The 27,809-nt window shown below is 41.5% G+C and overlaps 1 protein-coding gene across 15 annotated transcripts; it reads left to right on the top strand.

Annotated features, from left to right (window-relative positions):
• On the top strand, positions 1–27,265 carry ZHX1 (zinc fingers and homeoboxes 1). 15 transcript variants are annotated; one of them, XR_010371387.1, is made up of 6 exons: positions 1–306; positions 1,210–1,320; positions 17,168–19,552; positions 20,365–21,244; positions 21,886–21,970; positions 26,429–27,265. XR_010371387.1 is itself a non-coding variant. In XM_064442145.1 (5 exons), the coding sequence occupies exons 3-4, from the start codon at positions 17,382–17,384 to the stop codon at positions 20,504–20,506; spliced, it is 2,313 nt and encodes a 770-aa protein (XP_064298215.1). In that variant the 5' UTR covers positions 1–306; positions 1,210–1,320; positions 17,168–17,381; the 3' UTR covers positions 20,507–20,531; positions 21,886–27,265. The 15 variants fall into 15 exon arrangements, 9 of the variants coding, with proteins under 9 accessions (XP_064298215.1, XP_064298216.1, XP_064298217.1 ...); XR_010371388.1 differs by having other exon boundaries at positions 27,027–27,265; XR_010371386.1 differs by having other exon boundaries at positions 20,365–20,531; positions 21,169–21,244; positions 21,886–27,265.
• The last annotated feature ends 544 nt before the right edge of the window (positions 27,266–27,809 follow it).

Raw genomic sequence — 27,809 nt, forward strand, 5'->3', positions numbered from 1 at the left:
GCGGCTCCGCCCCCGCTCCCTGCCAGGGAGGCTGAGGCACCGGCCGCCGCTGCCCGGCTTCCCCGCGCACCGCCCCGGGGCAGCGAGGCGCCGGGAGGATGCGAGTGGGCGCTGCGGGCGGCGGCGAGGCGAGGGCCCGGGCGGCCTTGGGAGTTCCCGGCTCACCCACCGCCCCCCCGCCCCAAAAGAAGTGCAGTAGTTTGTGAAACGCAAGATGGCGGCGCGGCCGTGAGCGAAGGCGGCAGGCGGGCAGACAGGCAGGAGGGCGGCACGGGCGGAGGGGGCGAGGCGGAGCGGCGCCGGCAGGTAGGGGCTCGCGTCTCCCGCCGCCTCTGGCGCGGGCGGAGAGGGGGGCTCAGGAGGCGGGAGGGCGACCCCCCGGGAGGCGTGCCCGCCCCCGCTTCCCCCCGGGAGCGGGCCGGCCGCTCTCCCGGCGGGGTCGGGGCAGCGCCGGCGCGCCCGCCGCCCCGCTCCTCCTCCCCGGGGCAAGGGCGGCTCCTGGCCGGGCGGGGGCGGGCGGGCCGAGCCCGGCCCGGCGGGGGGCGGCCGCCCGCTCCGCGGGGTGGGCGCGGTGGGCCGGCTGCGCCCCGCCCGCCTCCCTATTGTCTGGCGGCGGCGGGCGGGCGGCCGGCGCTAGCCCCGCGGCCGGTGGGCATCGCCTGCCGGGGGCGGCGGGCGCCGGGCACCCGCCGGGAGGGAGCGCCGGGGCGTAACTTCGGACCGGACTGCTGCGTGCCCCCCCCCCGCGGCCCGGCCCGGCCCGGCCCGCTGCGGGGTTAATCCCCTTCGCGACCGGGGACGGTCTCCTCTCCCCATTCTCCCCTCCGCCGCCCGGTGCCAGCTGCGAAGGCGGGAGCCTGTGCGTGGCTTTGCTCGCTGTAGGGCGGAGGAACGTTCGCCCGACTCGTCTAGTCGGGGAGTCAAGAAGTTCAATCCCGGCGCGCCCGGAGGAGCTGGCGAGTTCCTGCCCGGTGTCACCGGGCTGCCCGCGCTGGCGTTCGGCCTGACGGACGGACGGACAGACGGCAGCCAACGAGCCATGAAGTTCTGGCTCCAGAGTTGTCTCGCATCCCGTGGCGTTGCAGAGCGGGGGCGAGCGCGGAGGCACAGAACGGTGTATGTGCAGGCAAAGTTGGGGAAGATGTCTGGTTTACTCCTCTGGGGGTGTCTGGGTTTTGGGGTGCGTTCTGACGCTCGGCTCTCCCCTAGATCAGGATGTGCAGCACTGGAGACTAACACCGACTCCAATAAACCACGTAATGGAGGCAGTTCTGGATCTCTAAAAGGGCTCAGAGTAGCTGCAGTAGTGAACGCTGTCTGGTAGGTACTTGGGCTTTATTTCTAAGCTGCTTGGACTTTCTGGTAGGTTAAATGGTTAACGGAAGGATGGAGAAGTTTACTTTGCACAAAGTGTAATGTAAAACATTGAAGGCTGAGATGTTTCTTGGTCTTCGAGCTGGAATAGGTGCCACTTATTTTTAAAATAGAGATGTTCAGAGAGCATATTGGGGATGTCAAAGTACACATAAACATCCTATAAATAAGAAGTGGATTTTGTTATGAAGCTTGTTATGTGAAAACAAATATTCCATTAAACGTAGGAATGAGAGAGAAATTTGAAAAGCTGTGCTGTTGGTTTTGACCAGCAGTCTGTTTTTTTGTTTGGTTTTGCTTAGAAGGGTTTTACACAAATAAAAGGCGGCTTGCGAGTACTTAAAGAAACCCCGTTTAAATCAGCCTCCGTGGTGCAAACTATAGGACTGCCCTGCATTACGACCTCTTTGAGCACATGCATTGTTTAGAAAACCCTTTTGTTACTGTCTTTAAACATTGCCAGCAAGGCAGTCGATTTCACTTGTGTTGTTCAATGAATTCTCCTAAGCCGATTAGAAGTAGATGCCATTTTTTGTAACTGAAATGATCTGCTTTTAACTTCAGGCTAGTGGTTCTTGTATCTTTGCTAGACTGAAAAGCCCTCTGCAACCACATTTTGGTAATGCATGTGTGTACTATGGTTGTCCCCAAACTTGTCTATGTAAAACATAGCAGTTTGAGGTAGAGCTTTTCTTTGTGAGGTATGCTTTTCTACTCTCTTGATGTTTCTTAGACTCTTCTGAATTATTTCTTCTCTTGCAACACCCTTGATGACCTGTGCGTGCTTTAGCTGGATCCGCTGTCCTGGTGTCTAGCCTTAATTGCTGTCATTTGTCACTGTTGGTTATTATTGGAATTTACAATATTTATCACTGCGTACCAATATATCATTGGAGACTGTTTGAGCGGGTATCGAACAGTTCTGCTTCTTGTAGATTTCTCAGTGCTGAAGAATTTCTGTCAGATAATGGACTTCATACTATTGTTAGGATTCATTTTGTTCCTAACGTACCGAAAATACTGTTTCTTGTGTCTGTTGCTTCACTGAGCAGTCTATAGCATTTCACTTAAGCTTATTGCTATCCTTGAGCTTCCCCCCTGATTTTTCCCCCATTTGTTTATATGTAGTCTGAGGGAAAGGACGAAATTTCATTTAACGTTTTCATCTAGCTATGATTAACGTTGGTGACCCTTTTGTTCAGATGTGACTTCAGAAGAGTCTTTTTTAACCAACAGTCATATACCTTTGAAATCGGGTTCTTTTCTCAAGTTTGAGTTCAGGATTTTTTCCAGCTTTATGAAATTGGAACTTTTAAAGCACCAAATACATATGAATGGGTTTAATTCTGTTTGCACATAATAAATGTAACCAAGGCACAATCACTTGTAGCTAAGGTATGGCTGATCTTCATTTTGGTTTAGTTTCTCTGTTCCTGTCAAGCTGAGGTCTAGGCAAGATTTCCACAGTGTCAAATTTGGTATTTTCATGTTTTCTAGTTTTTAGAAATCCTGAATATGTTGCAAAATTTACAGAATGATCTTTTCAGTGTCTGTTTATTAAATTAAAGTCCTGTGTGATAACAGTTTTGGGGTCATGACATGGGGGAAGGGTCTGAAGAACATTTTTAGCTGAGTGCATGGACATGCTGTTCTCGTCTGTGTATTGATGGTCAATATTCCCTCTCCTTGCGCTCTAGATGTGGGGTCATTGATCCATAAATGTCCAAGATGGTTTTCCTCCAAGTTGTCAGTGACTTGTAAACAAATGATGCAATTTTCAATGTAGTACTATTTCCCTTTTTTTCTTTTGTTTACTTGCTGTTTCCTAAATAGGCAGCAATATTGATCTTAGTCTTCTACTCATATATCTCCCCGCTACGTGCCAGTAGTATCACCTTTGTTGAACATACACATATAAGAATACTATTTTTCTGTTGTTACTGTTTAAGTTTCTAATATTGTCAAATTAAGCATTAAAGCAGCTTCTTTCTTCAGGCTATCAAAGGGATATGATTACTTATGTTTTCAGCATTACAGTTATTATCACCACCATCAATTCTAATTTATTGTCTTTATTCCAATTCATCTTCTGTCCTTTTTTCTTTTTTTTTATTTTTTTTGTGGCTGGTTCAGGACCTTCCCAAATATTCGAACCACTTTGGTGCATAAACAGTTGTCTCTTTTTTTTTTTTTTTTTTTTGTGGAGGTGGAAGCCACCAAAAATTATATATTTCCTTATCCTGTACTAGGCAGATGGCATTTCATAATTCTATGCCTTGCATCACTCTAACCGATGGTTCATTTCCAGTTCTGTCGCCTTTCTGTCAACGAACTGGAAGGAACTTCAGAAGGTTCACTCAAGTCTTTTTCATACCCTTCAGAGTTCAGTGAACTGTAACGTATTTCGTAGAACGGTGTCTATACTACCAGTGGATCCTTTCTAACCAGCTTCAGAAATCAGCCCAGATTGAGCAAAAGTCTGCTGTTGTTGCTTGTGGGAAGATGTGTACCGCTCTTTTATCCGTAAGAGCTTTGAGATAATAGTAAATCTTAAAGTTCAGTGGTATTCAGTGAAAAAGAATATGATCTAAAGGGGCAAGAACTGGAATGTAGAGTACATTTAATATATCATTAAAAATATAACAAGGGCAGTATCATGCTAGAGCACAGAAACTAGGAAAATTGCTGACAACTGAAAGAGGCACAGATGTGGCTAGATGGGAGAACCTTTAGGAAAAATGGTAAACAACTTTGAATATGCTACTTTCTGCACTCTGAAATGGCATCAGAGATAGCAAAGAAATTAATATTGCAAACATCCTTTAACAGCGTGAGCTCTGTTAGGTTTTTTTTAATGTATAGATATAGTTTTATATTTAAAAATTCTATAATTACAGTATATAATATTATTAATATATAACTTATTTATTATATTTAGAAATCTTATCCCTGCAGCTTAGCCTTCCACAGTGGCATTTTGCAGTCGTCTGTTCACCTTCCTTATCCATTGGTCTGACCAGGAGCTGAAGGAATTTAACATGCTGCCAGGGGACCCACAGTTCGAAGTTGGTGCTCAAGCAAGCCTTGAAGGCTGGCAGTTTTGTTTAAACAGTGGGCAGACAGAACTGTGTAATGAGGCATGCATAACGGCAGCCCTTGCTCTTTGGCAAAGCCAGCATCGTTCTGAGAGTGCTGTGAGCGCCAAAATCACCCCACCAGACAGAAGGACAGAAATGAGCTTTTTTAACTTTCTGATGGTTAAGGTAAAAGTTCCACATGTTCAGCAGTCAGAATCTTCAAAGCATCTTACGAACCACATATATTGGATAGGAAATAGCTGTCAGCTCACAATGAAGACTGTGAATCATAAATCATTCAATATAGGCTTTAAAGATTGAATCCATGTTCATAGGTTAGGAGTGTGATTAGTTTAACATTGTTTTGCCTTAGAACTAAGAACTTCATAGATGGAAATGCACATTTATATAGTCCAAGGCGGTCTTGGTAGAGGGCTCTAAGCTTGGCTTTCCTAAAAATTGCAGTATATTAGGCTAAACAAAATGTAGTAGTACTAATGCAATTGCCTTCCTCCCTGTGTTATAATGGAAAGACATGCTTTGTATGTCAAAACGCTGTTGATTTTAAAACTCTCTTACTGGCTCTGTTCATGGGTGTAAGGCTCTGTTTTCATAATTAGGTAAAAATGAGATCTAGGAATGTTGCATGTCCTAAAAAGAGTAAAGGGGGCACAATGGGGAAGGAGTCAGGGAAGAACAACTATTACTAGCCGGGCTGTCAAAGACTGGTAGTTAAACCTTAATTACAGCTGCATGCTTCTTCAGAAAGTCCAGATTCCTAGTTAATCTTTAGAATACTTTCTAAGTAGAAAAATACTGCCTCTTTATACATAGGTCAGCTGCCTTCAGCAACATCAGTCAGAGCTGAGGGCGCTCTGCAAATCAGAGCTGTATCAGGAGTAGTTAGGCACTTGGCAGCAGTTGCCAAGTGAGCTAGATGGAGCAAGCGTGAAAGCTCAGGGGTTTCTGTTTCTCAGTAGGATTCTCAGAAAGATGAAACACATTTGTAGCTTCTGTGGAATTTTTGGAGTGTTCAGCACAGCACAATGTCCAGCCTTGTTTGCAGTGTTGAATACTTATGGCTCTCTGTCCCCCAGACTTCTCAGTGGGGATCTGGACTGACAAAAAGGTTTGTCATACCTGGAGCGTCACGAGTTCTATTTTTTTGTGAATGGATCAGTTGGAAGAATTGGTGCCTGTACAAGACCCCTGCTGGCGTTTTCGATATCTGTTTAAATATGATGCAGACCCACACAACTTTACTCCTTGTATCTTATGACTGTTCTTCAAATTTGTTGTCTTAATATATTTTACCTAAATTTGTTGGAGAAGTTTGAGGGTGGGTAGAGAACTAATTCTTTTTACTACTTTAAAAGAAATAATTTTAAGATGGAAGAAGACTCTTTTTTTTTTTTTTGTGAAACAATTACAACTTTGGGTGTTTTATCTCACAGTCCACAAACATTAATTTTAAATCTGATTCTTGACAAGTAGCTTTTTTTTTCTTAACTCTCTATTTCTTGGGTCCCTCCAGGAGAAAAATAAGGCCTTGTTAATCAGTTGTTTGTTTCTTTTGGAAAGAGGAAGGAAGAGGTGAGGAAAAAGAGTAATATTGAAGTAATCTAAGTTTACTGTTTCCACCCATAGTAAAGAAATAGTCACGTAAACACATCCTTAGAAATATATATTGATCGTTGTATATAGTGTTCAGAGAGCGAGTAGTTTTACATTACTGAATACACTGAGATTTTACTTCAGAATCCTTTGCTTTGAAAGCTTTCCGGTATATTAATATAAGTGTGGATGATGTAGTACAAACGCCATACCCTGTGGTCACGCATGCTTACCGATGAAGAGCGAGCAATACTTTTTCTGCAGTTCAGGTCAGATGTGTTAGGGCACGAGCTAGTTCTAAGGCCACAATTTGTGGATGTAGGCTCCTTTATATGAGTTAATATTGTATTTCTGGATGTAACCCTCATGAAGTTACGATCTGTGAATTAGTGAGCAGGAGCCCTCTTCCTCACCAGGCAATGTTTAAGTCCGTGTGCTGTGGAGAACTGACTTTCAGGAGAGACGGACTTGAGGGTGAGAGCGTGTTGAAGGGTTGGGACTGAAGATTGCTGTGCAACAGAGCAGCCACTCTGCACTGCTCTGTGTGGAAAGATTCAGTCATTTTGACCCAAAGCAATGAAATGAAAAGCTCAGTCAGCCATTTCATCTTGATATACCCCGCCCTCCAAAACAAATATTAAAAAGAAAATGTAGGGTTTGGCCCATGCATATCCCAGTAATTTCCAGTGATTAAGTTGATGCTTGTAATTGGGATTTAGACAGGCCATGTTTTGCAAAATATTAGTATCTTTTTCAGTCTCAGTAGAGGAAGTTAAAAGATATATATAGTGCATCTGATATTTTATTTAACTCGATAACTGCTTGGCAAGGAAAGGGTCAGTTTAATTTACCTTTGTCCTAGATTCAGTTTTAATATCTAATGTTTAAATGAAGGGGGGTTGATCTTTATTCCTAATGATTCACGCTGCCTCAAAGCACAGTGGTTTCTAGTTGTGTGCTGCCTTTCCCACTGGGGGATGCAAACAAAAGAACAATAATTTCAGACTCCTCCTTCAGTTTCCAAGAGAACCTTAGCTACTCAGGGATAGCTTTGAATTTTAAAAGCATTTTTCTTCCAAATTATGTATTGATTGCACACAAAATAGCAGTGCTGTAATATGCAATTTAAAACAAATGCATGATGGTGCTCATTTGCTTTTAATGCTGCTTTTTTCCAGCAGAAAAACAAAAAGTGGATTCTGTTCCCATAAACCAGTCTTGCAAAATCCTTACAAACATTTATTAGTCTAGACACAAAATATTCTCACCCGGCCTCAGCTTGATGATGGCAAAAAAAAAAAAAAAAAAAAAAAAAGGCAAGCTAATATTGTACTTGGCTGTCAAAAAAGAGAAAGAAAAAAAAGCTTGCCCCAGGCTAGTGAACCAGTAACATTTTGCTGGGGCTGCCTACAACAACAGATGCATTTTATTCCCGTGAGGTTTCTAGGCCTGCCTATTCTCTTATGCTAAACTTGGACACTCTCATAAACATTCTCTTTGAGTACCACACCCCAGTCGTATCCTGGGCTCTTTTAATTTGGTTGATTTAATAGTGACACTAGGCATGTTTGTCTTGCCTCTCCTTACAATCTCTATTCCCCTCTCTCCCCAGATATCATTTAACTAATGCATTAATTCAAAACCAGTCCTAATATATAGAAACTGGAATGATTGATAGAAATCAAAATTGTTTAAAATAGGTGATTTAATCACTGTTTAAACCTGCATGTAACCTTGATTTAAATGTTCTTCTAATTTTGATTTTCATTTGTGCATTTGATAACTTTTATAAATGGCAAATTATTCTCATTGATATGGTAGTTTGCAGAGTTTTGTTTTGTAAAGGGATAAATTTTATCAGTGAGTGTTTATTTTATCAGTCCTTTATCTCAACCTACGCTCACTCGCAGTATTTTTACTTTTTGTCATTTTCTTAGAAAATAGTGAATTATGCATATCTTGTTTTTCAGCTAATGATTAGTTCCTGCTATTTCCAATTTATGTCAGACTGCATTTGGTTGGAAATTAAAATGTAATTAAAAATTCCCCTAAACAGCATAACATGTCTGTATTATTAAACTACTGTAAATATGTAGAATTATTCAAGCATGACTGTATTTTTTTAAACCTACAGGTTTATGAGAGAAAACATGACACTTTTTATACTTACTAGATTATATTTATTTCTGTGATGGCGTATCCATGTTTGTTAAGATTTTAGCCCTGGCAGAGCTCATGATCAAACCTGAATTGGAGATCTTATATAGAAAACAACCTGTCCTGCTTTTTTCCAACTTTGAGGCAGAACACTTCTGTCATTCAGAAAATAATTTGTATCTTTGCTCACTGCAAATGTCTACATGTCTATAAGGTTAGTCATTGACTGCCACTAATTCAGTGTTTTCACTAAGAATTTCCAACTTAGACAACTTGCTTCTAAAAAAATAATTACATGAACTAAAACCGTCTGGTTTAATACTGGGTTTTTTTTCCTCAGTGCTTTTATCCCATTAATAAAAATCTTACCTGTTTACAGTTAGAACAGTACTTCCGGCAGTCATCAGCGCTGTTAATGAGGATGACTGGTTTAATGTTGGTAAATTAGATAGGTGTTACTCATATGAGAGAATGTGTTCAGTGTGTTCTTGAAACATTAATGTAAATTAACAAAGTGTTTCTGACTACAAGTGATTTTGATTCTCCTACTCTAAATAACATGAGTTTTAAACATAGCACCGATTCTTCTCTTCCTTCTCTCCCAATACTGATACTATCCTGTTTTGTGCTGTGTACATTTTCTTAGGCTTTTCTGTTGCTTCTTCAATGTGTTTTTATCAACGCATACAGTATTTTTAAATAGAATTCTACTGCCCGTTCTCATTTCAATTAGTGAGAGTATAATTTTGACCCTAGGATATTTATGCATCTTTAAACTACCTATATATTTTAAAACAGAACTAATCAGTTTTTTATGGTGTTTAAATCTAATGCAAGAAAGAAGCAGCCTCACAGCTATTAATTTTAAGCAGAGTGTTTTAGCTAACTACATACTTTCCACTTAAATCCTGTTGTGTTAATTTTCCAGCATTATACTACTATGTGAGAGACAAAAAGTGAAACTGGGTAGTCAGTTTCAGTTTTAACCTGAAAGATCCCAAAATCCTGGGGGGAAAAATTAGCATAGAAAGGGCTTCTGGAGACAATCTAGTCCAGCCTCCTGCTCAAAGCAAAATTAACTGTAGATAGATAAGGTTGTTCTGGGTCTTACAAAGTTTTGGAAACTTCCAAGGATGGGAATTCCGTAAAAGTCCCCAGCAGATCTCCGCAACCTCTCCAGGCAACAGGTTACAGTTCCTCACCAGCACTGAGATGCTGTTACTCTACCATCACCATGCCCCTAAAGTGATGTTTGTCTGTAGCAGACCAAGAGTATGTTGGTGTGGCAGTGAGAGACAAGTAAACCTGAGATATTGTGACAGCCTCACGCTGGTCCTGGCAGTAATTTAGTGCTGCACTGGGAATACTGGCACTTAATGACAGTGATGAAGTACCCTGAATGTGGAGAGAGAAACTCAAGTGTTGTATTTTGCGTTGTGAAAGTGCTGCTGCATGACCAGCATTGGTTGGATCAGGTCCGAGGGTAACATCCTGAAAAACTTCTGTAGGATCAGCTGTGTTTACAAGCATGAACACGAAATTTCTCTGCATCTCTCTGGTATGGAGGAGTCTCTCAGTAGGGATGAGGTGAATTCTTGGTTTTGTCTGTCCTTAATTTATGTGATTCAGTTTACAATTGTAAAGCTGTTACATGACGCTGGAAGCATTCTGGAGCCACATTAAAAAAACCTTCTAGAATATGAGCTCGGAAGTCCCCATTTTTTTACTTCCTAAGTGGAGAAGTAAATCATGTGGCAAAGAAAATAAAGAACTTTTTATGCACTCTGCCCTTCTTGACCTTCTCACAAAGTGGTAGCAGACCGAAGAGGCTGGAGGAGGCTTTAACGAGGGTATGATGAGGGGAGGAGGTGAGTCTGGGTCATGCAGAAGAGGTTCTGAGGAACCATGAGTGAGCAAAAGCCTACGGTGGCATAAGTGGCGGGTGAGGCTCTGAAGAGTAGTTGCAGCCTTGATAATGTGTCTTCACTTTGACATGGGCTAACCTAGGTGCATGCAATAGAATGCAATTATTTTTTTTTTGCTTTTCAAGTGACACTCCAAGTCCTTTTCCTCATTCATAAAACACTGTCTCATACAAACACTGGTTTTATACATTTATTTCAAGTATTTTGGGGTCCTTTACAAGCTGCTTAAATTACAAGTCTGTATCCTGGTGTATGCAAGTCTGTGTGTACATGCGGAGCATGTAGCAGTGCAAATTAGTGTCACCTGGTAAGTCCATCCGAAGTACTTGTTTTCAGTTTATGATCCTTGAAATGACAATTTCTCACACCTTGTTTCTGTTTGGAGGCTGATTTTTGTTCTCTGTTCATTGAGTCTTGAGGAAACATTCAGCTGGTTCAAGGGCAAAATTAACAGTGAGGAGGGAAGCAACGAGGGGAAGAGAGGCAATCTCAAGGTAAAAGCCGTAGTATCTTTCTTCTGAACAGCTCTGTGCCTCAAGGATTTGACGTAGGAGCTTGAAATTTGGCAGGGATCTAGCCCTGAGGTCTGAGAAATGTGTTCTGCTGTTTAAGAAAAAAAATAAAGTTGGCAGAATTATGAGTCATACTGTATCACCACCTTTCTGTATCCAAGGTAGAATTTGCAGGATGTTTTGTTACCTGCTCTTGATCATGCTTTTATGCCTGTCATGCATGCTTGCAGGCTGCTTTAAACCACGTGTATTAAATGGATTCTCCTCCTCCGTCTATCTAGGTTATTATATTGGCATCCATCAACATAGTCCTAAAGCTGCTGCTGCTGCTTGTGATCCTGCAAATGCCACTGACCTAGCAGGAGGTATAGAAGTGTTGGGAGCTGGTAAGCCTTGAGACCTAGTCCCACTTGTTTGAGGGTAGAGAGCTCCCAAAACTGTTAACTGCTGTTGAGAAAATATAATTTTGCTGCAGTGACAAGCAAATATTAATGAAAGCTGATAGCAGCTGATTTGAAATCTGGTTTCCAATGTGACGAGGGCGCATACGGTTAGTTGTAATCAGTGGAGAGGAGAGGGAGACAATCTGTGCTGAGCTGTGTCACCTTTAAAAGCGCGGGGGTTCCTGTATAACACGAGGGATGATTAGAGAATGAGTCGGGCTATCTAGCAAAGGAGACCATCTGTAGGACTGCTGCTTTGGTCTCTGAAGAAGCTGAAAGGTGTCTGGGGACATGAACTCCAGGAAGTGAAAGGAAGGTCTTGTCCTTCCAGCACTCGACTAGGGCCTGGGAAAACGAAGGTCTCTAGAAATTTTTCATCTGGGGAAAGAAAAATGCAGATTGAAGTAGAACGGAACATTTTGTGAAATCACGCCTTTGCTAGATTGTTTTATTTTAAAGAAGGAAATCCCAGGAGAATAAAACCTTTTGTTTTGATGTTTTAAAGAGAAACTTTTTTGATAAACAAAAATTAATAATTTTTTACTGTCCTATTTTCCTAAATCCAATATGAAACATTTTGGTGGTTGAATTAAATGTTTATTCAACCCAAAACACATTTAAAAATTTATTCAGGTCAAGAATTTATTTCTTCCTCCTTTCCTTTTTCTGTGTAACAGCACAGCCAGCAAAACAAAACAGCTGTAACTATGCAAAAAAGTATCCCTCACTCTGCTGCCATTTTAGTTGGTGTGATAAGCATTTACGTGAGTCTGATAATTCTGATTTCAAGAATAATCATGCAGAGATGTCTGATGTTAGAAGTACTGAGTGCTCACGATTTGAATTGAACACTTTAGATGTCAAAAACACCCCTGCCTATGCGAGGTTTAGCTGCCAAGGTGACCGGATCGTGTAGAAAAGACATGCTCATGTGACTGAGGAGCAGAGACACGCACCGTATATGTTAAAGGTACTACTTCATCAGTGTACCCATGATTAAGTACTTGTCACGTTTTATCCGTAGCTTCTATATGATCAGATGTAAAAACTGTTTATGGCTTCATGTTTCAAAACCAGTGGCACAAGTTACTGTGCTCACTGTAGAAGTACCTGGGGGATATTTTGTAAGAGAAGGATAACCTAGTTCATTTAGTGTTCAGTTCTGGCCTGAAATTCTGAAGTTTACATTGATGGAACCTGCTTGTAACCCATTAAAACCAGTGGGGATAGGAGGTAACTGAGAAGGTCTGGTCCCAGGCTCCTTTCAGCCTCTGCTGGGCTTTGTGTTGGATTCCCGGTGCTCCAGCACAGGTGTGGCTTTGGCATACCCTGAAGCTGTGTGTGGACAGGCAGTACTGTAGCTTCTGGTACATGCCTCCCTCATCTCAAATTGTAATGCAGCAAGGACCCTAAGCATGCCCTTATCTTTGTAGCACACGTGAAGTCCTGCTGAAATCAGTTGGGCAAGTTTCATTCCTGTGTTGCATTAGAACCAGACCTCATTTTAGAACAGGAGTCAAATGTGAATATTGCAGGATTTAGATAGACATTTGGCTCTATGTTGGAGTCATAAGCAGTAATGCCCTCTGAACCTTACAGATAATGAACAACTGAAGAAAATGGCACTATAAAATAGTGTCCTTCACCCTTCTTGCTGAGAGGCAGCACAGATCAGAGCAGATTAGCCTATGCTGAGCTCTCTGCAGAATAGTTTTTGACATGGATACATCTATTCTGAATAAATGGTAGTAGTTAGAAGGAGGCTAAACAAAGGACCAATAGTTGCATATTGTCATGGATTAATCAGAAGCTATAAGTAGAAGACAAAACAATGCTTTCTGTGTTGAGAGAGATTGTAGGCAATTTGTTATCTAGGTGATTTTAAGAGTTAAGCAGTTTCTATTACTTCATCTTCTCCTGAGCCACCCTGTTTGTGCATATTCTTCAAATCACATTATTTGGGTTTGTATTTTTTGTTGGCACGCTTTTCCTGCATGCTGGATGTGTGACATACAGCAAGCTGGGTGAAATGCCTTTTCATAAAGCATACAAACTGAACACACAGTGAACGCTTTCTGTAATCTCATTTATTTTCTTGCTGCATCAGCTACTCCTGTTTGGGGGAGGGAGGGAAGAGGTGGGTACGAATCTGTGCTAGAAACAGGTTCTTTTACGTGTCTTCTGCTATCAACCCTTTGTCTTGAAGGTTTGTGCCTGCATTTAGAAAGCATTTATATGTAACTTTATCCAAATCTGCTATAGAGACAACTTTAAATGTTGAATTCCACTCTGGAATAAATCTGTCTTAGTAGAATTATTAATGAATTGGGATTATTAACTGTTTATGATCTGTTTCTGAAGAACAGTGTCCTCAGCAATTGCCTGTTCAAAGATACAATAAAAGATCCGGGACCTTCAAAAAAGTATGCCTGCACTTTTTAATGTTCCTGGAAAAATGTCAGGTTCATGGGCTGTTTTTGCTAGGAATATCAATTGTATAAAAATCTGAGGTAAAATTGCAGAAGGTGATTGCAGTGATTACAGTCTTGAGAGATAAAAGTACAACTAATTTAAAGTTTTTCTCCAGATTTTTTCATTGAAAAATTCTGCTTTTGACACAAAGCAAACACCTGGAATATTTCATTACAAATCAAATTGCACGGTATAATTTCAATACTAACAGCAAGGGATAAAAAACCAGTCCAGATAAAAGTAGAAAATCTTAACCAATATTAAGTCACGTATTTGACCCTAAAGCATGTAAGGGACAAGCCAAAGCAATCTCTGAACCATTAGTGATGATCTTCAGTAATTCATGGAGAATGGGGGGAGGTCTCAGTGGACTTGAGACAGGCAAACATAATACGCAGTCTTAAATGAGGGACAGGCATGAGCAGAGGAGAGCGCAAAGGGAATCACAGGTCAGTTAACGGGATCTTTGTTCCCAGGATGATACAGGAAGAATTTACTAAAAATCAGCCTGTAAGAACCTAGAGAATTGTCACAGGGTTCTTAAAAAGGTGGATTTGTCAAAACTAGACCATGTCAAGTCAATCTGATTTTATTTTTTGCTGGAGTAATTGGCCTACTGGAACGGAATGTTGCAAACCCTACTGAAGTCAAGATACATGGCAGGGTCCCGCATGGCATTCATTTAAGCAGGACAGGAGAGGTGTTTTAGAGGAACTGAAGTACAAGGGTGATGTATAATTGGTTTGATAAACTGCTGAAGTGTGAGTTTCCATAATCCCCTGGTAAACTGAGAGAGCATGTCAGGCAGGGTGCTACAGACGGAGTAATCCCATTACCACCAAGGGGAAGGGAATGGAGGTTTCTGTGAAGTCTGTAGAGGAAAGACGACTGTGAAGGGTTGCAAGCATTTTGCTTTGCTGAGATCCTAGTGAATGCTGCATTAGGTCTTCATAGCCCTGAATTAAACAGGGTTTTGATATCAACATCCTTTAAAAAAAAAAAATCTTGCATAGCGTAGCCAGAAGAGTGTAGATGCAGCTTTCTTTTTTCTGAGACCTGCCTACATCAAAGAAACACGTTGCTCGGTTGGTGAACAGTGGAGAGGTAGAATAATCTGCCTGTGCACCGTGAGCGAAACTGAACCACAGCAGAGATGTGACACAGAGATTTAGCTAAAAGGCTGCAGGTGATGCAACTGCACGTGGACCTGTAGGCTCACAGACACCACAAACACTATTGGGTAAATGAGGGGACTGGAGAAAAACACTTACTGATTTGTTGGACAGATTTCCCATTTTATTCGTTATCTCTAGCCTTATCTCGAGCGTGCTCCAGCACTGCGTGTCAGGTCAAACGTTGCTTTCACTTGCGCCCCGTGCCATCCCAGAATGGGACCCTCAGCAAGCCCTTAAGCTCACTCTGCTGCCCTGCGTATAGATCCTATGTGCTGTGCTAGGGATGAGGCACTGCAGAGTACTGCAGTCACTTTTTCAAACTGCAACTTCAGTCAGCCAAACTAGCTGCTAAATAGCTTTTGAAAATGGGCATTTCTGGCATTTCTGAAATTTTAACTTGGGATCGCAGAAAGATTAGGTAATACCACCCAGCTCTTCCCCAAGAGCATTGCTCAACATGGAGTCTTGGCAGTTGTCTGTCTTTTGTGAAGAGCCCTCTAGCCCCACAGAGAAGCAGTACGGTTAATAATGCTCTACCTCTCATCCCCCAGGACACTCAGACAAATGGATCCATTTAGCTTTGCTTCATGGTTCTCTCACTGCAAAGATAAATGAGATGGCCTGCAATACATACTTTGTATATACATTAAAATAAATATCTTTTACACTTCTGTGCAGTTTTACAGACTGCCAGCATTAACTTGTGGAAGAAGGGTATCTTTCAACTTCAGTACTATTAAATAATTGTCATCCTTGAATGATGATTACCCAAGATTTATTGAGCATTGTCAGTGTCTTTAATGCCATGTAACCATATCTGTGGCGTAAAAAGCCTATCATATCAGGCTGTGCACTTTGGACGTAGGCACAGAAGTGGTGCAGAGGGTGACTGTTAAAAACATTTAGGGAGGATTTTTATGAAGAAGTGAGGTGAGGCACAGAGTTTGAAAAACAGAGCTTATGGAGCAGTGCTGGGTGGCAGCTGTGGATGAACACTTTAGTCTTTTGCCTGAAGAAAAAATGTGAAGCTAAGGATTGATTGTCTTCCTATCCACAGCCCCTGCCTTACCATAATCAAAAAGAAAGAATCGGGTTATTTTATGGTGAAAAATAGTATTTCCTTTCTCCATTTCTTGTAACTGCCTTTCTTCCTTTTACACTGTTCTTTTTCCTTTAAGACTTTGTTGTGAAGAAAGCTGGCCTTCTGTTTTCAACCTGTTACGTGCTGTTCCCTTTCTAAACCTTCTGAAATAGCTTTTGAGTATTGCCCGTGAACTTGAGCGTGCCCCTGCTTTGGGAAGTAGATGATGTTCCACTGTCTAAAAATTCATGTACCTATGGGATTTCTGGTATGAGAAATCAGTGTCTGATTTTATTTCAAGAAGAAAACTATTACAGAGTTTATATAACCCTCTGCAGAAGTTTGTGCATCATTTCCAGCAGACTAGTTGTGGTCCCTGTAGGACAAAACTCACTCCAGTCAGTGCTATTTAAGATAGTATTTATTCTCTGAGTTTCAGTAGGCCTCAAATTTATTTGGGGGTACTTTTGTTCTTCTTAGAAATGGACAAGGAATTCTGAACAGAAAATACATAATTTTGCCTGGTTTCTGCTTGCTATATCAATCTTTAATGCTTTGTCTCTCTGGTACAGTTCACCCAATCAATCATGTCTCTGTTAATGCATAGAGGCATGAAAACTGATTTTAGTTAATTGCCATGTGCTAGCAATCAACTTCTATTGGTTTGGGATTGGTCTTCAATTGGAGAATGACATTTGGGGAGCTAGGATGAAGGGATAGTCATCTTTTGTCTGTCAAAATGCCTTAAGAAGGCATTGTTTTACCTGTTTTCAGGCTTGGCAGAAAGGCCCTGCACATGCTCATGCTTGCATATATAATGCAGTAGAAAAACACTCCAAACCTGCCTTTTCTGGGACCCTTCACAACCTCTGATATAAAAGACATGATGGAGTCAGCAGTGAAGGTGTCATTCTGGGGTCAAGCTTGTGATAGGAAGCTTGTGATAGGAGGGACGTGAGCTCACAGGGCGGTCGAGAGAAGTTGCCATTGCATAGGCAAAGCAGTCCAAAGGCAAGACTGCAAAAATTACGTAGGACAACTGACCTCAGCATTGTGCCAAGAAAAAGGCTTCTGAAGAAAGGGAGACAGTCAGAAAGTTACCTTTCACTGCATTGACATGAACTAAAATAAATTTCAGCCTGTAATAAGTGGATTGGATTTTGCCTTTCTTAGTTCAGCTTTTAGTATCTCTTTTTGGAATGGGTCTGCCGGTTTCAGGGGATGAACAGTGGCAGATTGAACCCCAAAGGACTTGAATTACCTTAAGCCAAAATATGTAGCAGAATAGAAGTTACTCTTTGAATTGAACTAATTCCACTGTCTCTTCTTTGCTACAGGTGGTGGATGTGGACTTTAAAACAGTGTGTCTCAACATTTCATCCTCAACTATCTATTTTTAATCTGATTGCACTACAAAAGAAAAGCTGCTAATGGGATAAATGTTGAGACTTTACAAGAACTGACTTGAAGTACCGAAAGCCATTATTAACCAAGAAGAGCTTGAAGCTAAGTCTGTATCTTACTAGTCAGTAACACTTTCACACAACAGGCATGGCAAGTAAACGAAAATCAACAACACCGTGCATGGTCTTAGCCAACGAGCAGGATCCGGATCTAGAAATGGTATCAGACTTGGAGGAAGGACCACCTGTACTCGCACCAGCAGATAACCCTACAGCAGAGAGTGTAACCAGTGATGAGGATGTTCATGAGTATGTGGATTCAGACAATCAGAAAAATACAAATAAAGTAGAAGGTGGTTATGAGTGTAAATACTGTACTTTTCAAACTCCAGATCTCAATATGTTTACTTTCCACGTGGATTCAGAACATCCCAACGTAGTATTAAATTCATCCTACGTTTGTGTAGAATGCAATTTCCTTACCAAAAGATACGATGCTCTCTCAGAACATAATTTGAAGTACCACCCTGGAGAGGAGAACTTTAAATTGACTATGGTGAAACGTAATAATCAGACAATCTTTGAACAAACAGTAAACGATCTCACTTTTGATGGGAGTTTTGTTAGGGAAGAAAACGCTGAACAGGCCAACTCTTCTGAGGTCCCCTCATCAGGGATCTCAATTAGCAAAACTCCTATTATGAAAATGATGAAAAACAAAACTGAGACTAAACGTATCGCTGTTTTCCACAATGTGGTTGATGACATTCCTGGTGAAGAAAAGGGAACTGAAAATGAGCCAAACTCCGAAGAAGTAGTAGAAAACCCACCACCATCAGTTTCTGAGTCAAAAGCGAGCCATTCAGTTTGCAGTGCAGCAGATGTGGCTAGCGCGGTAGTGACTCCAGCACCGGTGCTTCAGCCTGGGGTGGCACAGGTTATAACAGCTGTTACAGCTCCACAGAACTCAAACCTGATTCCAAAAGTCCTAATACCTGTAAATAGCATTCCAGCCTATAATACTGCTTTGGATAACAATCCTCTTTTGCTTAACACCTACAACAAATTCCCATATCCAACCATGTCAGAAATCACTGTTCTTTCCACTCAAGCTAAGTATACAGAGGAACAGATTAAAATATGGTTTTCTGCCCAGCGTCTGAAACATGGTGTGAGCTGGACACCGGAGGAAGTGGAGGAAGCAAGGAGGAAACAATTTAATGGCACAGTGCATACGGTACCACAGACAATTACCGTTATTCCAGCACACATTTCTGCCGCTAGCAATGGTTTACCTTCAATTTTACAGACGTGCCAAATAGTTGGTCAGCCAGGACTTGTTCTCACTCAAGTTGCGGGTGCAAATACGTTACCAGTAACAGCCCCAATAGCTTTGACTGTAGCGGGAGTCCCAAACCAAACACAGTTACAGAAGAGTCAGATTCACACTGCTCAGCCTATTGCAGAAACCAAACAAGTAGCTGCTGTTCCAGCCCCTCAGCCTATCAAAAATGAATCCACGCTGATGAATCCTGACTCCTTCAGCATCCGAGCAAAAAAAACTAAGGAACAACTGGCAGAATTGAAAGTCAGCTACCTTAAAAATCAGTTTCCCCAAGATTCAGAAATCGTTAGACTTATGAAAATAACGGGTCTGACTAAAGGAGAGATCAAAAAGTGGTTCAGTGATACACGCTACAATCAGAGAAACTCAAAGAATAATCATGGGATTCATCTCAACAGTGATTCATGCGCCACTATTGTTATTGATTCAAGCGACGAAATGAATGAGTCCCCAACGGGAGTCACTCCACAGAGCAAGTCATCATGGAGTGCTTTTCCTGATTTCACCCCACAGAAATTCAAAGAGAAGACTGCTGAACAGCTGCAAGTCCTCCAAGCAAGTTTTCTTAATAACCCTGTCCTCACTGATGAAGAGATGAATAGGTTAAGAGCCCAAACCAAACTGACCAGGAGGGAGATTGATGCCTGGTTTACAGAAAGAAGGAAATCAAATGTCTTAAAAGAAGAGGGGGCTGACTTGAATGAGAGCAGTGCTGGTGGCTCTAAAGAAGAGGCTGGAGAAACATCTGTGGGAGATGGAGCAGCAGGAGCAAAATCAGGGTGTTCCACTTCGAGCAAAATAGGCAAAAAATCACCAGAGCAGTTGCACATGCTTAAAAGTTCCTTTGTCCGTACTCAGTGGCCATCTCCACAAGAATACAACAAGCTGGCAGAAGAAACTGGGCTCCCAAGATCAGAAATTGTGAGCTGGTTTGGAGATACTCGCTATGCCTGGAAAAATGGTGGATTGAAATGGTATTATTATTACCAGAGTGCCAATGCAAACAGTCTGAATGGCCAAGGCTTTACAAGGAAGAGAGGGAGAGGAAGACCAAAAGGGAGGGGGAGAGGGAGGCCTCGGGGGAGGCCTCGGGGAAGCAAGAGGTTAAATTGCTGGGACAGAGGTGTGTCTGTCATAAAATTCAAAACTGGAACAGCAATCCTGAAGGACTACTATATGAAGCACAAATTCCTTAATGAGCAAGACCTCGATGAACTGGTAGCCAAATCTCACATGGGATATGAGCAGGTCAGAGAGTGGTTTGCAGAAAGACAGAGAAGATTAGAACTTGGAATAGAGCTGTTTGATGAGAACGAGGAAGAAGATGAAATGCTGGAAGATCAGGAAGATGAGGAAGAAACAGATGATAGTGATACTTGGGAACCCCCCCGACATGTTAAGCGTAAACTTTCAAAATCAGATTGATGTGCAATTCAAGATTTGGAGGCCAAAAATTAGTTTTGATGTTACGGTGAAGAGCCAAATGATTTTTCATGGCCTTCAGTTCAACAAGCACCTGCTTAGCATCTTCCTTCCATCTAAAAGAGCGTGGGCAAGATGCTACCTTTGCAGGCAGCAGCTATTTGCTTCCTTGCTACAAGAGATGGACATCCTCAGGCCTTGCCTAGGACATGGGGTTATAAATCAGATCCAGTTCAGCTCCTCCTCTTCCACATTACTGATGGGAAGGTTCATATTCATCATCCACGTGACTGCTTCTCAATATTTAATTGCCTTATGTTGTTTAATTCCAAAAAAATACTGACACACTTTTTCGTTGATGTAGGAGAACATTGCCTGCTCATGAAGGAGGAAAACACAAAAACCTAAGATGTCGTTTTGCAAACATCACTTCACCTGAAAGGTTTCAAGGCCTGGGTTTATTTCTTAAGGAAAGAGTTGAAATCAAAAGAGAAGGGGAAAAGTGAGACAAAGGAATCAATGAACCTAGGGGTGAGGATTGCTTGGTTTAAGAAAATAAGGTGATATTGGCACCTTTTGCGTATCTTCAGAGTATTTTGGGTTTACAGAACTTGTGCTGAAATATTCCTTGTTGATAATTATGAGCTAACTGAATGAGTCTAATGCTAGAAGATGCTTTTCGTTACATTTAATCAATGTATCCTACATAAATTTAATTTAAATGCCTGACAGACTTGATGCAGTTGATAGTAACATTTGTTTTTAGCTTGTGCATTCTTTCATTGTTGGAAATGGTAAGAAAAGTACATATATTTCTAGCTAAAAAGAATAATTTCTTGAAATCTTACACTGAATTTTAAGGTAAATGTGAGGCAGAAGCTGCCGAGAAGTCATTCAGAGATGCTTAGGGGTTTGTAAGAATACAGAGATACAGAGACGAAAAGCGTCTTCGGGTACTAGTAAGAAAGGTTTTCACGTAAGTTGTGACAATGACATGATGTTTAATTCTGAAACAAGATGAAGTTATGTGGCTTTTAGATGCTTAGGAATGATAAACATGCTAGTGTTTAGTTGTTCTTCAGCGATAGCCCAGTTGAATGATATGTGTGCAAGTTTAACTTAAATTCATCCTATCGGATTGAGCTCGCCACTGTGCTGTTGTTCTTAGGGCTGCTGGGTGAACACACTTATTTTTAGAGGTGGTTTGATCTACCTGAACTGAACTCCAGAAATAGTTTAATTTGGTATGTAACATCTCCATCTTGCATAAGTGTCTTTAAAACGGGGGGGGGAGGGGAGCTATTTAAGTCATTGAAATCTTAGTAGAGTTTGAATTACCAGTTTAAAAACAATGGGCCAAGTTCACGGAAGTTAGTGTGGTAGATGTCTGGCATCCTAGAGAACTGGTTCTCCGGGGAAGAGCAGTTTATGTTCTTGCTACTGTCAGTCTGCACTTTTTAGGGATAAGTTACTTTATATTTAGATGTCAAAAGATGATGATGAATTGGTGCTGCTGTTGCCAGCATTGTCTGCTTTTACACTGGCACTAGCAGAAAGGATACTAGCAATCTCCTTTTGCACATCTGTCAGCATCTTCTCTGTAGGCTTCTGCATCTGCTGACCAATGAGAGGCAGATTAGTGTAGAGAGAATATGTCCTCATGTTTCTACTTTTCCAGGAACCTAATCTGGAATTACTCTTTCTTCCTCACTGTGATAACTGTCAAAAAGACCAAGAAAGTCCTTTAAGTCATGATTTTCTGAAGCAGAGGAGTTAACATTTAGATCTGTTTTCATACCTCATTGTGGGTGAAACCAGGTCAAAGCAAGAAAGGGAATAACGTTTGACCAAAAAAAAAATAGCGTTAACTCATCTTCCTCTTTAGACACTTGTAGCTGCCCTGCTGCTCCTGGATTGAACAGGCTGCCTGAGCTGCAGGAGGATGTTCTGTGTGAAAGCCATTTACCAGGGTGAGCTCTTCTGACTATTTGAGATTGCTGGAAAGAAAAAGGCAACAGCTTTTGGTGTGTGACACTAATTTGACGGTGAAACTATTTCCTGGCTTCCAAGACTCAAATCGGTGAGGCACAAAGTGGCCAGCAGTGCTAGAGAGGACTAGCCAAGAATCTTCCAGTTTAACTCTGGGGTGGGGGAGAAGCAAAACCATGTTGTCAGCGTATGTAATTGGAGTGTTTATGACTCTGGATGTGAGGTGGTGTAAGAGAGATCGGGATCTGGCCTTTTCAGCATTGACTGCTACATGTGGCTGGGAGGTGTTCTTATTTGGCTGGTAGTGGTATGGATGAGGCTGTTGTAGATGCCAGCAGACATAAGAAAGACTCAGATTAGCATCAAGCTGCGCTGGGAATACAGGGTCAAAAATCTGCTTGTTGAGTCGGAAAGGACAAAGCTAGTATGGAAAGAGATGCTATTTTTAAGTTTCCAAAAATATTAAAGCAAATCCTTAAAATCCTTGGGAATATGCCTCTAACAAGCAAAATCTGGAGTTGCCTTAATCCTTAAGGTTGTCCCAGAATTAATTTCCTTTCAAATAAAAAAAAACCAAAACTGCATCCAAGCAACCTGTCCAAATAAACATCTCCAGTTTTTTGTTAGTGGACACTGCATTTAGGTGAGCATTAAATCTGACCTTCTTTAAAAGATTGGAAAAAATAAAGAGCCATGTTAATTATACAATTAAACTGGGAAATTTTCCATTTTGGCAGTGTTCTGTTAAATAATGCTCAGCTACAATGGCAGGCCTTAGCACATCTGGTCTGAAAAACACAGGAAGAGGAAATACATTGTTTATCAGACTAAATATAGATGGATTGGACATCTTCTTTCAGTAAAATGGTCAGAGATGGTGGCGGAGGTATACTGGGCTGGATTCTCAGTTGCTGTAGATATTACAGTTCCATGTATTCCAGTGGTTGTAATAGTATTTACATCCTATTGAGGAACATTGTCTCTTTACAGAATATAAAATTCAAATTAAACCATATGCTGTCGGTCAGCTAATGAGAGATGCAGGGTCCCCACATTTCCTTTGGGCTACACATATGTTGTAAGCCTTTCACTTGTGCCAAGGATGAGAAAAATCTGAGGGGGTTCAGCCTGAAGACAGCAGTTATGCATTCATTATTGCTCATAATCTGTCTCTGATTTCTGTTATTTCTGTTTGAACAAGCAGAGTCCATTAATTACCAGTTTATTTCATGTTTACAGCATGTGTATACTTGCACTGCATACTGGGAGAGGGGGAAACTCCTTCTGGAGGCCTCCCGCATCAGGACTGACAGGAGAAGCCTTGGAAAGAGCTGTCTGCACGTTGGTCTGTTTTATCTGTGAATTGTGGTTGTGGCTGGTGGGAGCTCAAAGCTACTGGTAACAATGGTTTAGCCTAGATTAATCTCATCTAACCTTAGGCTGCTGACCTCCTTACCTAGGTGCCCAAGGCACACTATATAGTCACCTGAGAGAAACAGAAATCACCTGGCAGGTGGAGGGGCTAGGGCACCTTCTCATTCTACCAAATCTGTACAGGAAACTTCCTGAACCTCATCAAGTGTCTTAATTTGTGATGAATCTGAGCATTGCTGTACTCAGCAGCAGCATGCCCTACAGCCTGGCTCCCTCTTGTAGTTTATGCACACCTGCAAGGTGTTTTGGAAGTCACTTGGACTGAGCCCCATTGACAGCGGGGAGGGAAGGGGCAAGAAAGTACGTCTACCCTGGGGTGAGTGTCCACGTGGGGTTTTGTTTGTCAGTGAAAAACTGTGTGTAGATAAGCCTGTAGTATGTTTTCTGTATTTTTGTGGAGCTTCACCTCTTAGGTTTGTGCTAGTTATGAGCCAGGCTTCAGTGATTGTCATTGGCAGGGAGATGAAGAAACTCTTTGATCTTGCTCAGATCTTACCTCTGGGTAGCTGGTTTGTTCTCAGTCTTCGCTAGGACCACTGCTTCAGAGTTCAGCTGTGAGCATCAGTTCCTTTAGAGCTAAGGTAGAGCTTTCCTCTTCATCTGCTGTTTCTGCCAGGAGTACCTGATCTGATGATGCTAGTGACTGCTGTCTCTTGAATTCAGCTAAAGAGAAAATAAAGATAATCCTGTCCCAGAATGGAGAGGGAGAAGAGCTAAAACCAAGCAAGCAGTGTCACAGTCGGGTGGGGCATCCAGTGTCACTGCATCGTGCTGCTTCATGGCATGTTTTGCTCTTGCTTCAGAGTACGATGAAAGAGCACAGTTCCACCTTAAACAGTGCTGTCTTCCCAGTATCAACCTCTTAATGACCCCAAGGTTGGTGTTTGTTATAAAAAGAAAGTCAGACCTATTCCTCCCTGGAGGTTCAAATGAACTAATGGAGTGCTGGCTTGTAAGAAGCAGAAAGAAGGGAAAATGCAGAAACTTGAAGGCTCTTGACTTTTGCTTGCCCTGCAGGATTCATTTACCTGGAAGTTGATAAGCAAAACAAGTTTTACTCTTGCCGTTCTGACAGAACAAGTATTGCAAGCACTCATTTTTAGCACATAGAAATCTCTGCTTTGTTTTGAAAGCAAAGGAGAGGAAAGATGCCTCACGATGGGAACTTAGTGGGTTATATCGAATAAACTACAGTAAATGAGGCCGTTCCCTTTTTTAACCTTCTCCAGTACTATTTTAAAAACTGCTTTTTCATGACATATGCAATATGCTGTCTGTAACTTTGATTATTGGGAGTGAAATGTCTGCACATGACATGAAATAATTTTTCTAATGCATGATTTGCTGACTTTGGGCAAAAGCCTGTTTTCTTCCGGCTCACCAAAGAGCTTTTGAGGCAGGCAAATGCAGTCCCTTCTCTTCCACAGAGCAGAGTAGGCTCTTCTGGAGCCCATACAAAGTGATTCATGGCCTTATGCAGTCCCGGTAGGCCAGAAAGCCCAAAGATGCAGACGCTCTTTTCCTCCCCCATATTCCTCTGAAATGAGAGCACAGCAGTAACTCTGACAACTAGTCTCTGGCTGCTGAGTAACCAAGCTGTAGTTTAAGGTGGGGAGCATTTTCCCTTTTGCACTTAACGGAGTACTGTGTATTCAGGCTGGATGTCAGTATTTGCTTCTGTAAATATGACAGTATTGATTTGCATCCTCCACCCGAGTCTTGTATCTGTCTATATTCATATCTCCCAAGGAGAGAAGATAATCTTTAAGCTTCTGTGATATTAACTATCCCTGCCCAAACCTGAATGCACAAAAACAGTGCAATGAAATATAGCTACGTTCTTTGATTTAATTTATTTTTTCTTGGAAAATAATTTCGCTTACATTCAGTAGTAATGAAAAGATACTACCAATGATCAGAGAGCAGTAAAACTGGTGAGAGTTGTTCAAAATGCCTCAGATGATGGTGTAAATTAGGGATGGGAAAGGTAGCAGAGGGCTCTGTTCCCTGCACTGAACAGTGCTGGGTTACACCTGCAGTTTCCATCAAGCTTGTGATATCCTCAGATAAGTAGATTTACCAAGTAGCATGACACAAACTTATTGGGTCAAGTTACTTGAGGTTTGGTGATGTATTAAAATTCTGTAGGAAAAGATTTTAAAATGAAAGTTGTAACAGAAAGTGAAAAACCCCCTCAATAGCTACTTATACACACTCAGTAGCTCAAATTTCTGTATCATTTTCCCACTTAATAAAAGGAGATTTTGAAGCACAGGTGGGTTACAGATGCTTTTTTCAAGTTTAATGATATGAGCTTTTGGGGGTTTTTCTCCTTCTGCGGTGAAGAGCATCTGCACTTTTTCAGTGGATAGTCATTGCAAAACCGACTTACACAACTTCATAAAACATAGAGTGGGTAACTGCGGGTCCCGTAGCACTTTTCATTAATTAAGATGGGATTCGTCTGATTGCACGTTGATGTCTGCGTTTCAGCGGGACACCGTAGCTAGTCAGTATGCCTAAGGAATGCAAGCCTGCTCATCCAACATGCCTGGAGTTGGTCAGACGAACTGCACCCTAAGCTCCGGTGACTGTTACGTGTGGCTTGCAGGCGGACGCTGACACTACAGACGTCTGAAATCAGGCGAGATGGATCTTCGCCTGGGAGCGTGCTGGCTGGATTGCAGCACTGGTCTTTGCGTTGTGGTTAGCAATGGTACTTACCTCCGCTTCCGACTTCATGCTTGGTGGGAAGTGTGAGGCGTTTGTTTGGTTTTTTGGTTTTTTTTCTTTTATTCTAGAGCAGGTAGCACTACAGAGGTGGATAAAGTAACTGATCCTTGGTTGTTTTACTGTGGCATAAAAATGATTTGGGGTTTCTCAAGTGTTTTAGAGATAAAGTTACTATATGAACATTGGACTGTGCATAACTTAGAATGCGTTAAGACACATAATATTTGTGTCCCATAGGATGAAAGTATTTTCTTATGCTTATTCAATACTAGATACATATCATGAAACTTCCCCTAAAGAAGCTGCCAGAATGACAGAAGATTGAAGTCTTCATCTGTGATACGAAATGGTCAACCGCAAGAGCTCCATTATGATTTTGAAATGTTCCCCCCACCTCCAGTTCCAGCTTACAAAAATGTTTCCAATTTTGCATAGTTGGCTATCTGCATGTATGCTTACAGTGTGTACAGAAATGCACTAAAATGAGTTGCCCTACCTGGGAAGGCTTTATATTGTATAGAAAATGTGGCACTAGGTACTGCTCTTCAAGTGCACAGGAGAGTTAACAGGTGTCAATCTCGTTTACAGAAATGATGGCGCTTTGCAATTTTCTATAATATATTGCAATATATTTAAACGTCCTGTTTGACATGTGAAATGAAATTAAGTTAATGCGTTGTTATATATTTGAAGTATGAGGAAGACGATTCACTAACGACCAGCAAGGTTTTTAGAAGGTGTCCAGTATGTAGCCGTCTGTGTGATCTGTCTGGTGTATGTGATGTTAAAGGAAGCAACAATACTGTCACTGTTTAGAATGAAGAGTTTCTTTTGAATGATGCAATAGCTTACAGTGTCTTTCCTTTGTAGCTGCCCAATGTGGTGAAGGGGAAGCAATTCTTGAAAAAGTTCAAGAAAACTGGTTAACTGTGAATGGGCCTAATCTTTCGTGAAACCAAGAAAATTTTTGGACACACACAGGACTTGAATACTCAAAAGGATTGGAACTTAGTGTTGTGCCAAAGTTAAACTACTGCAGTTGGCAGAAGTTCTGCACTGTAAATAGAAGACTGATTAAAAGACAGCTTGTAAAAAAAAAAAAAATCAAATTTTAATACAGTACATTTTTATTCTGATACATGATGGAAACATTCTGTTTTAGACCTTTTTTGAAGAGGCTTCAGTGACCACTAGATTTTTGTCCTCTTATATTTTGTTTGGCCTAATACTATATGTTTTAGTAAGATGGGCTTTATTGCCTGTGTTCTTTGATATGTGATTAAGCTTATAGCTTTGAGTGACCAAACATTTTACAGAGTAAAAGTTCTTAGAAACAGTATAACATAACTGATATTTCTGTGTCTTATTTATCAGGCTCTGCACAAACTTGGAAAATTGTGCTGGACTTGTACAACTCATATATGGGAACGCAGCATACTTCTGGATATTACAAAGCCTTTGTGGCAGTACGGATCTTGTCTTTGGATTTATTTTTGTTATTTTTTTGAGGCAAAGAGACGAATGGATGCTGCTGTAAAATATTTGTAATATTGCCATTATTGCTTTCTGTAGCAGTTACTGCTTTTGCTTCAACAGATAAAGAAAATAAATCAGAGATAGAAAAATCCTAAAAGACGCTGGTAGAAGAAGGGG

This window comes from Phalacrocorax carbo, chromosome 2 (assembly GCF_963921805.1).
Source record: "Phalacrocorax carbo chromosome 2, bPhaCar2.1, whole genome shotgun sequence".
Taxonomy (NCBI): Eukaryota; Metazoa; Chordata; class Aves; order Suliformes; family Phalacrocoracidae; genus Phalacrocorax; species Phalacrocorax carbo.

Coding starts and splice junctions, on each gene's coding strand:
- ZHX1 (XM_064442138.1), top strand. CDS start 17,382: ATGGCAAGTAAACGAAAATCAACAACACCGTGCATGGTCTTAGCCAAC.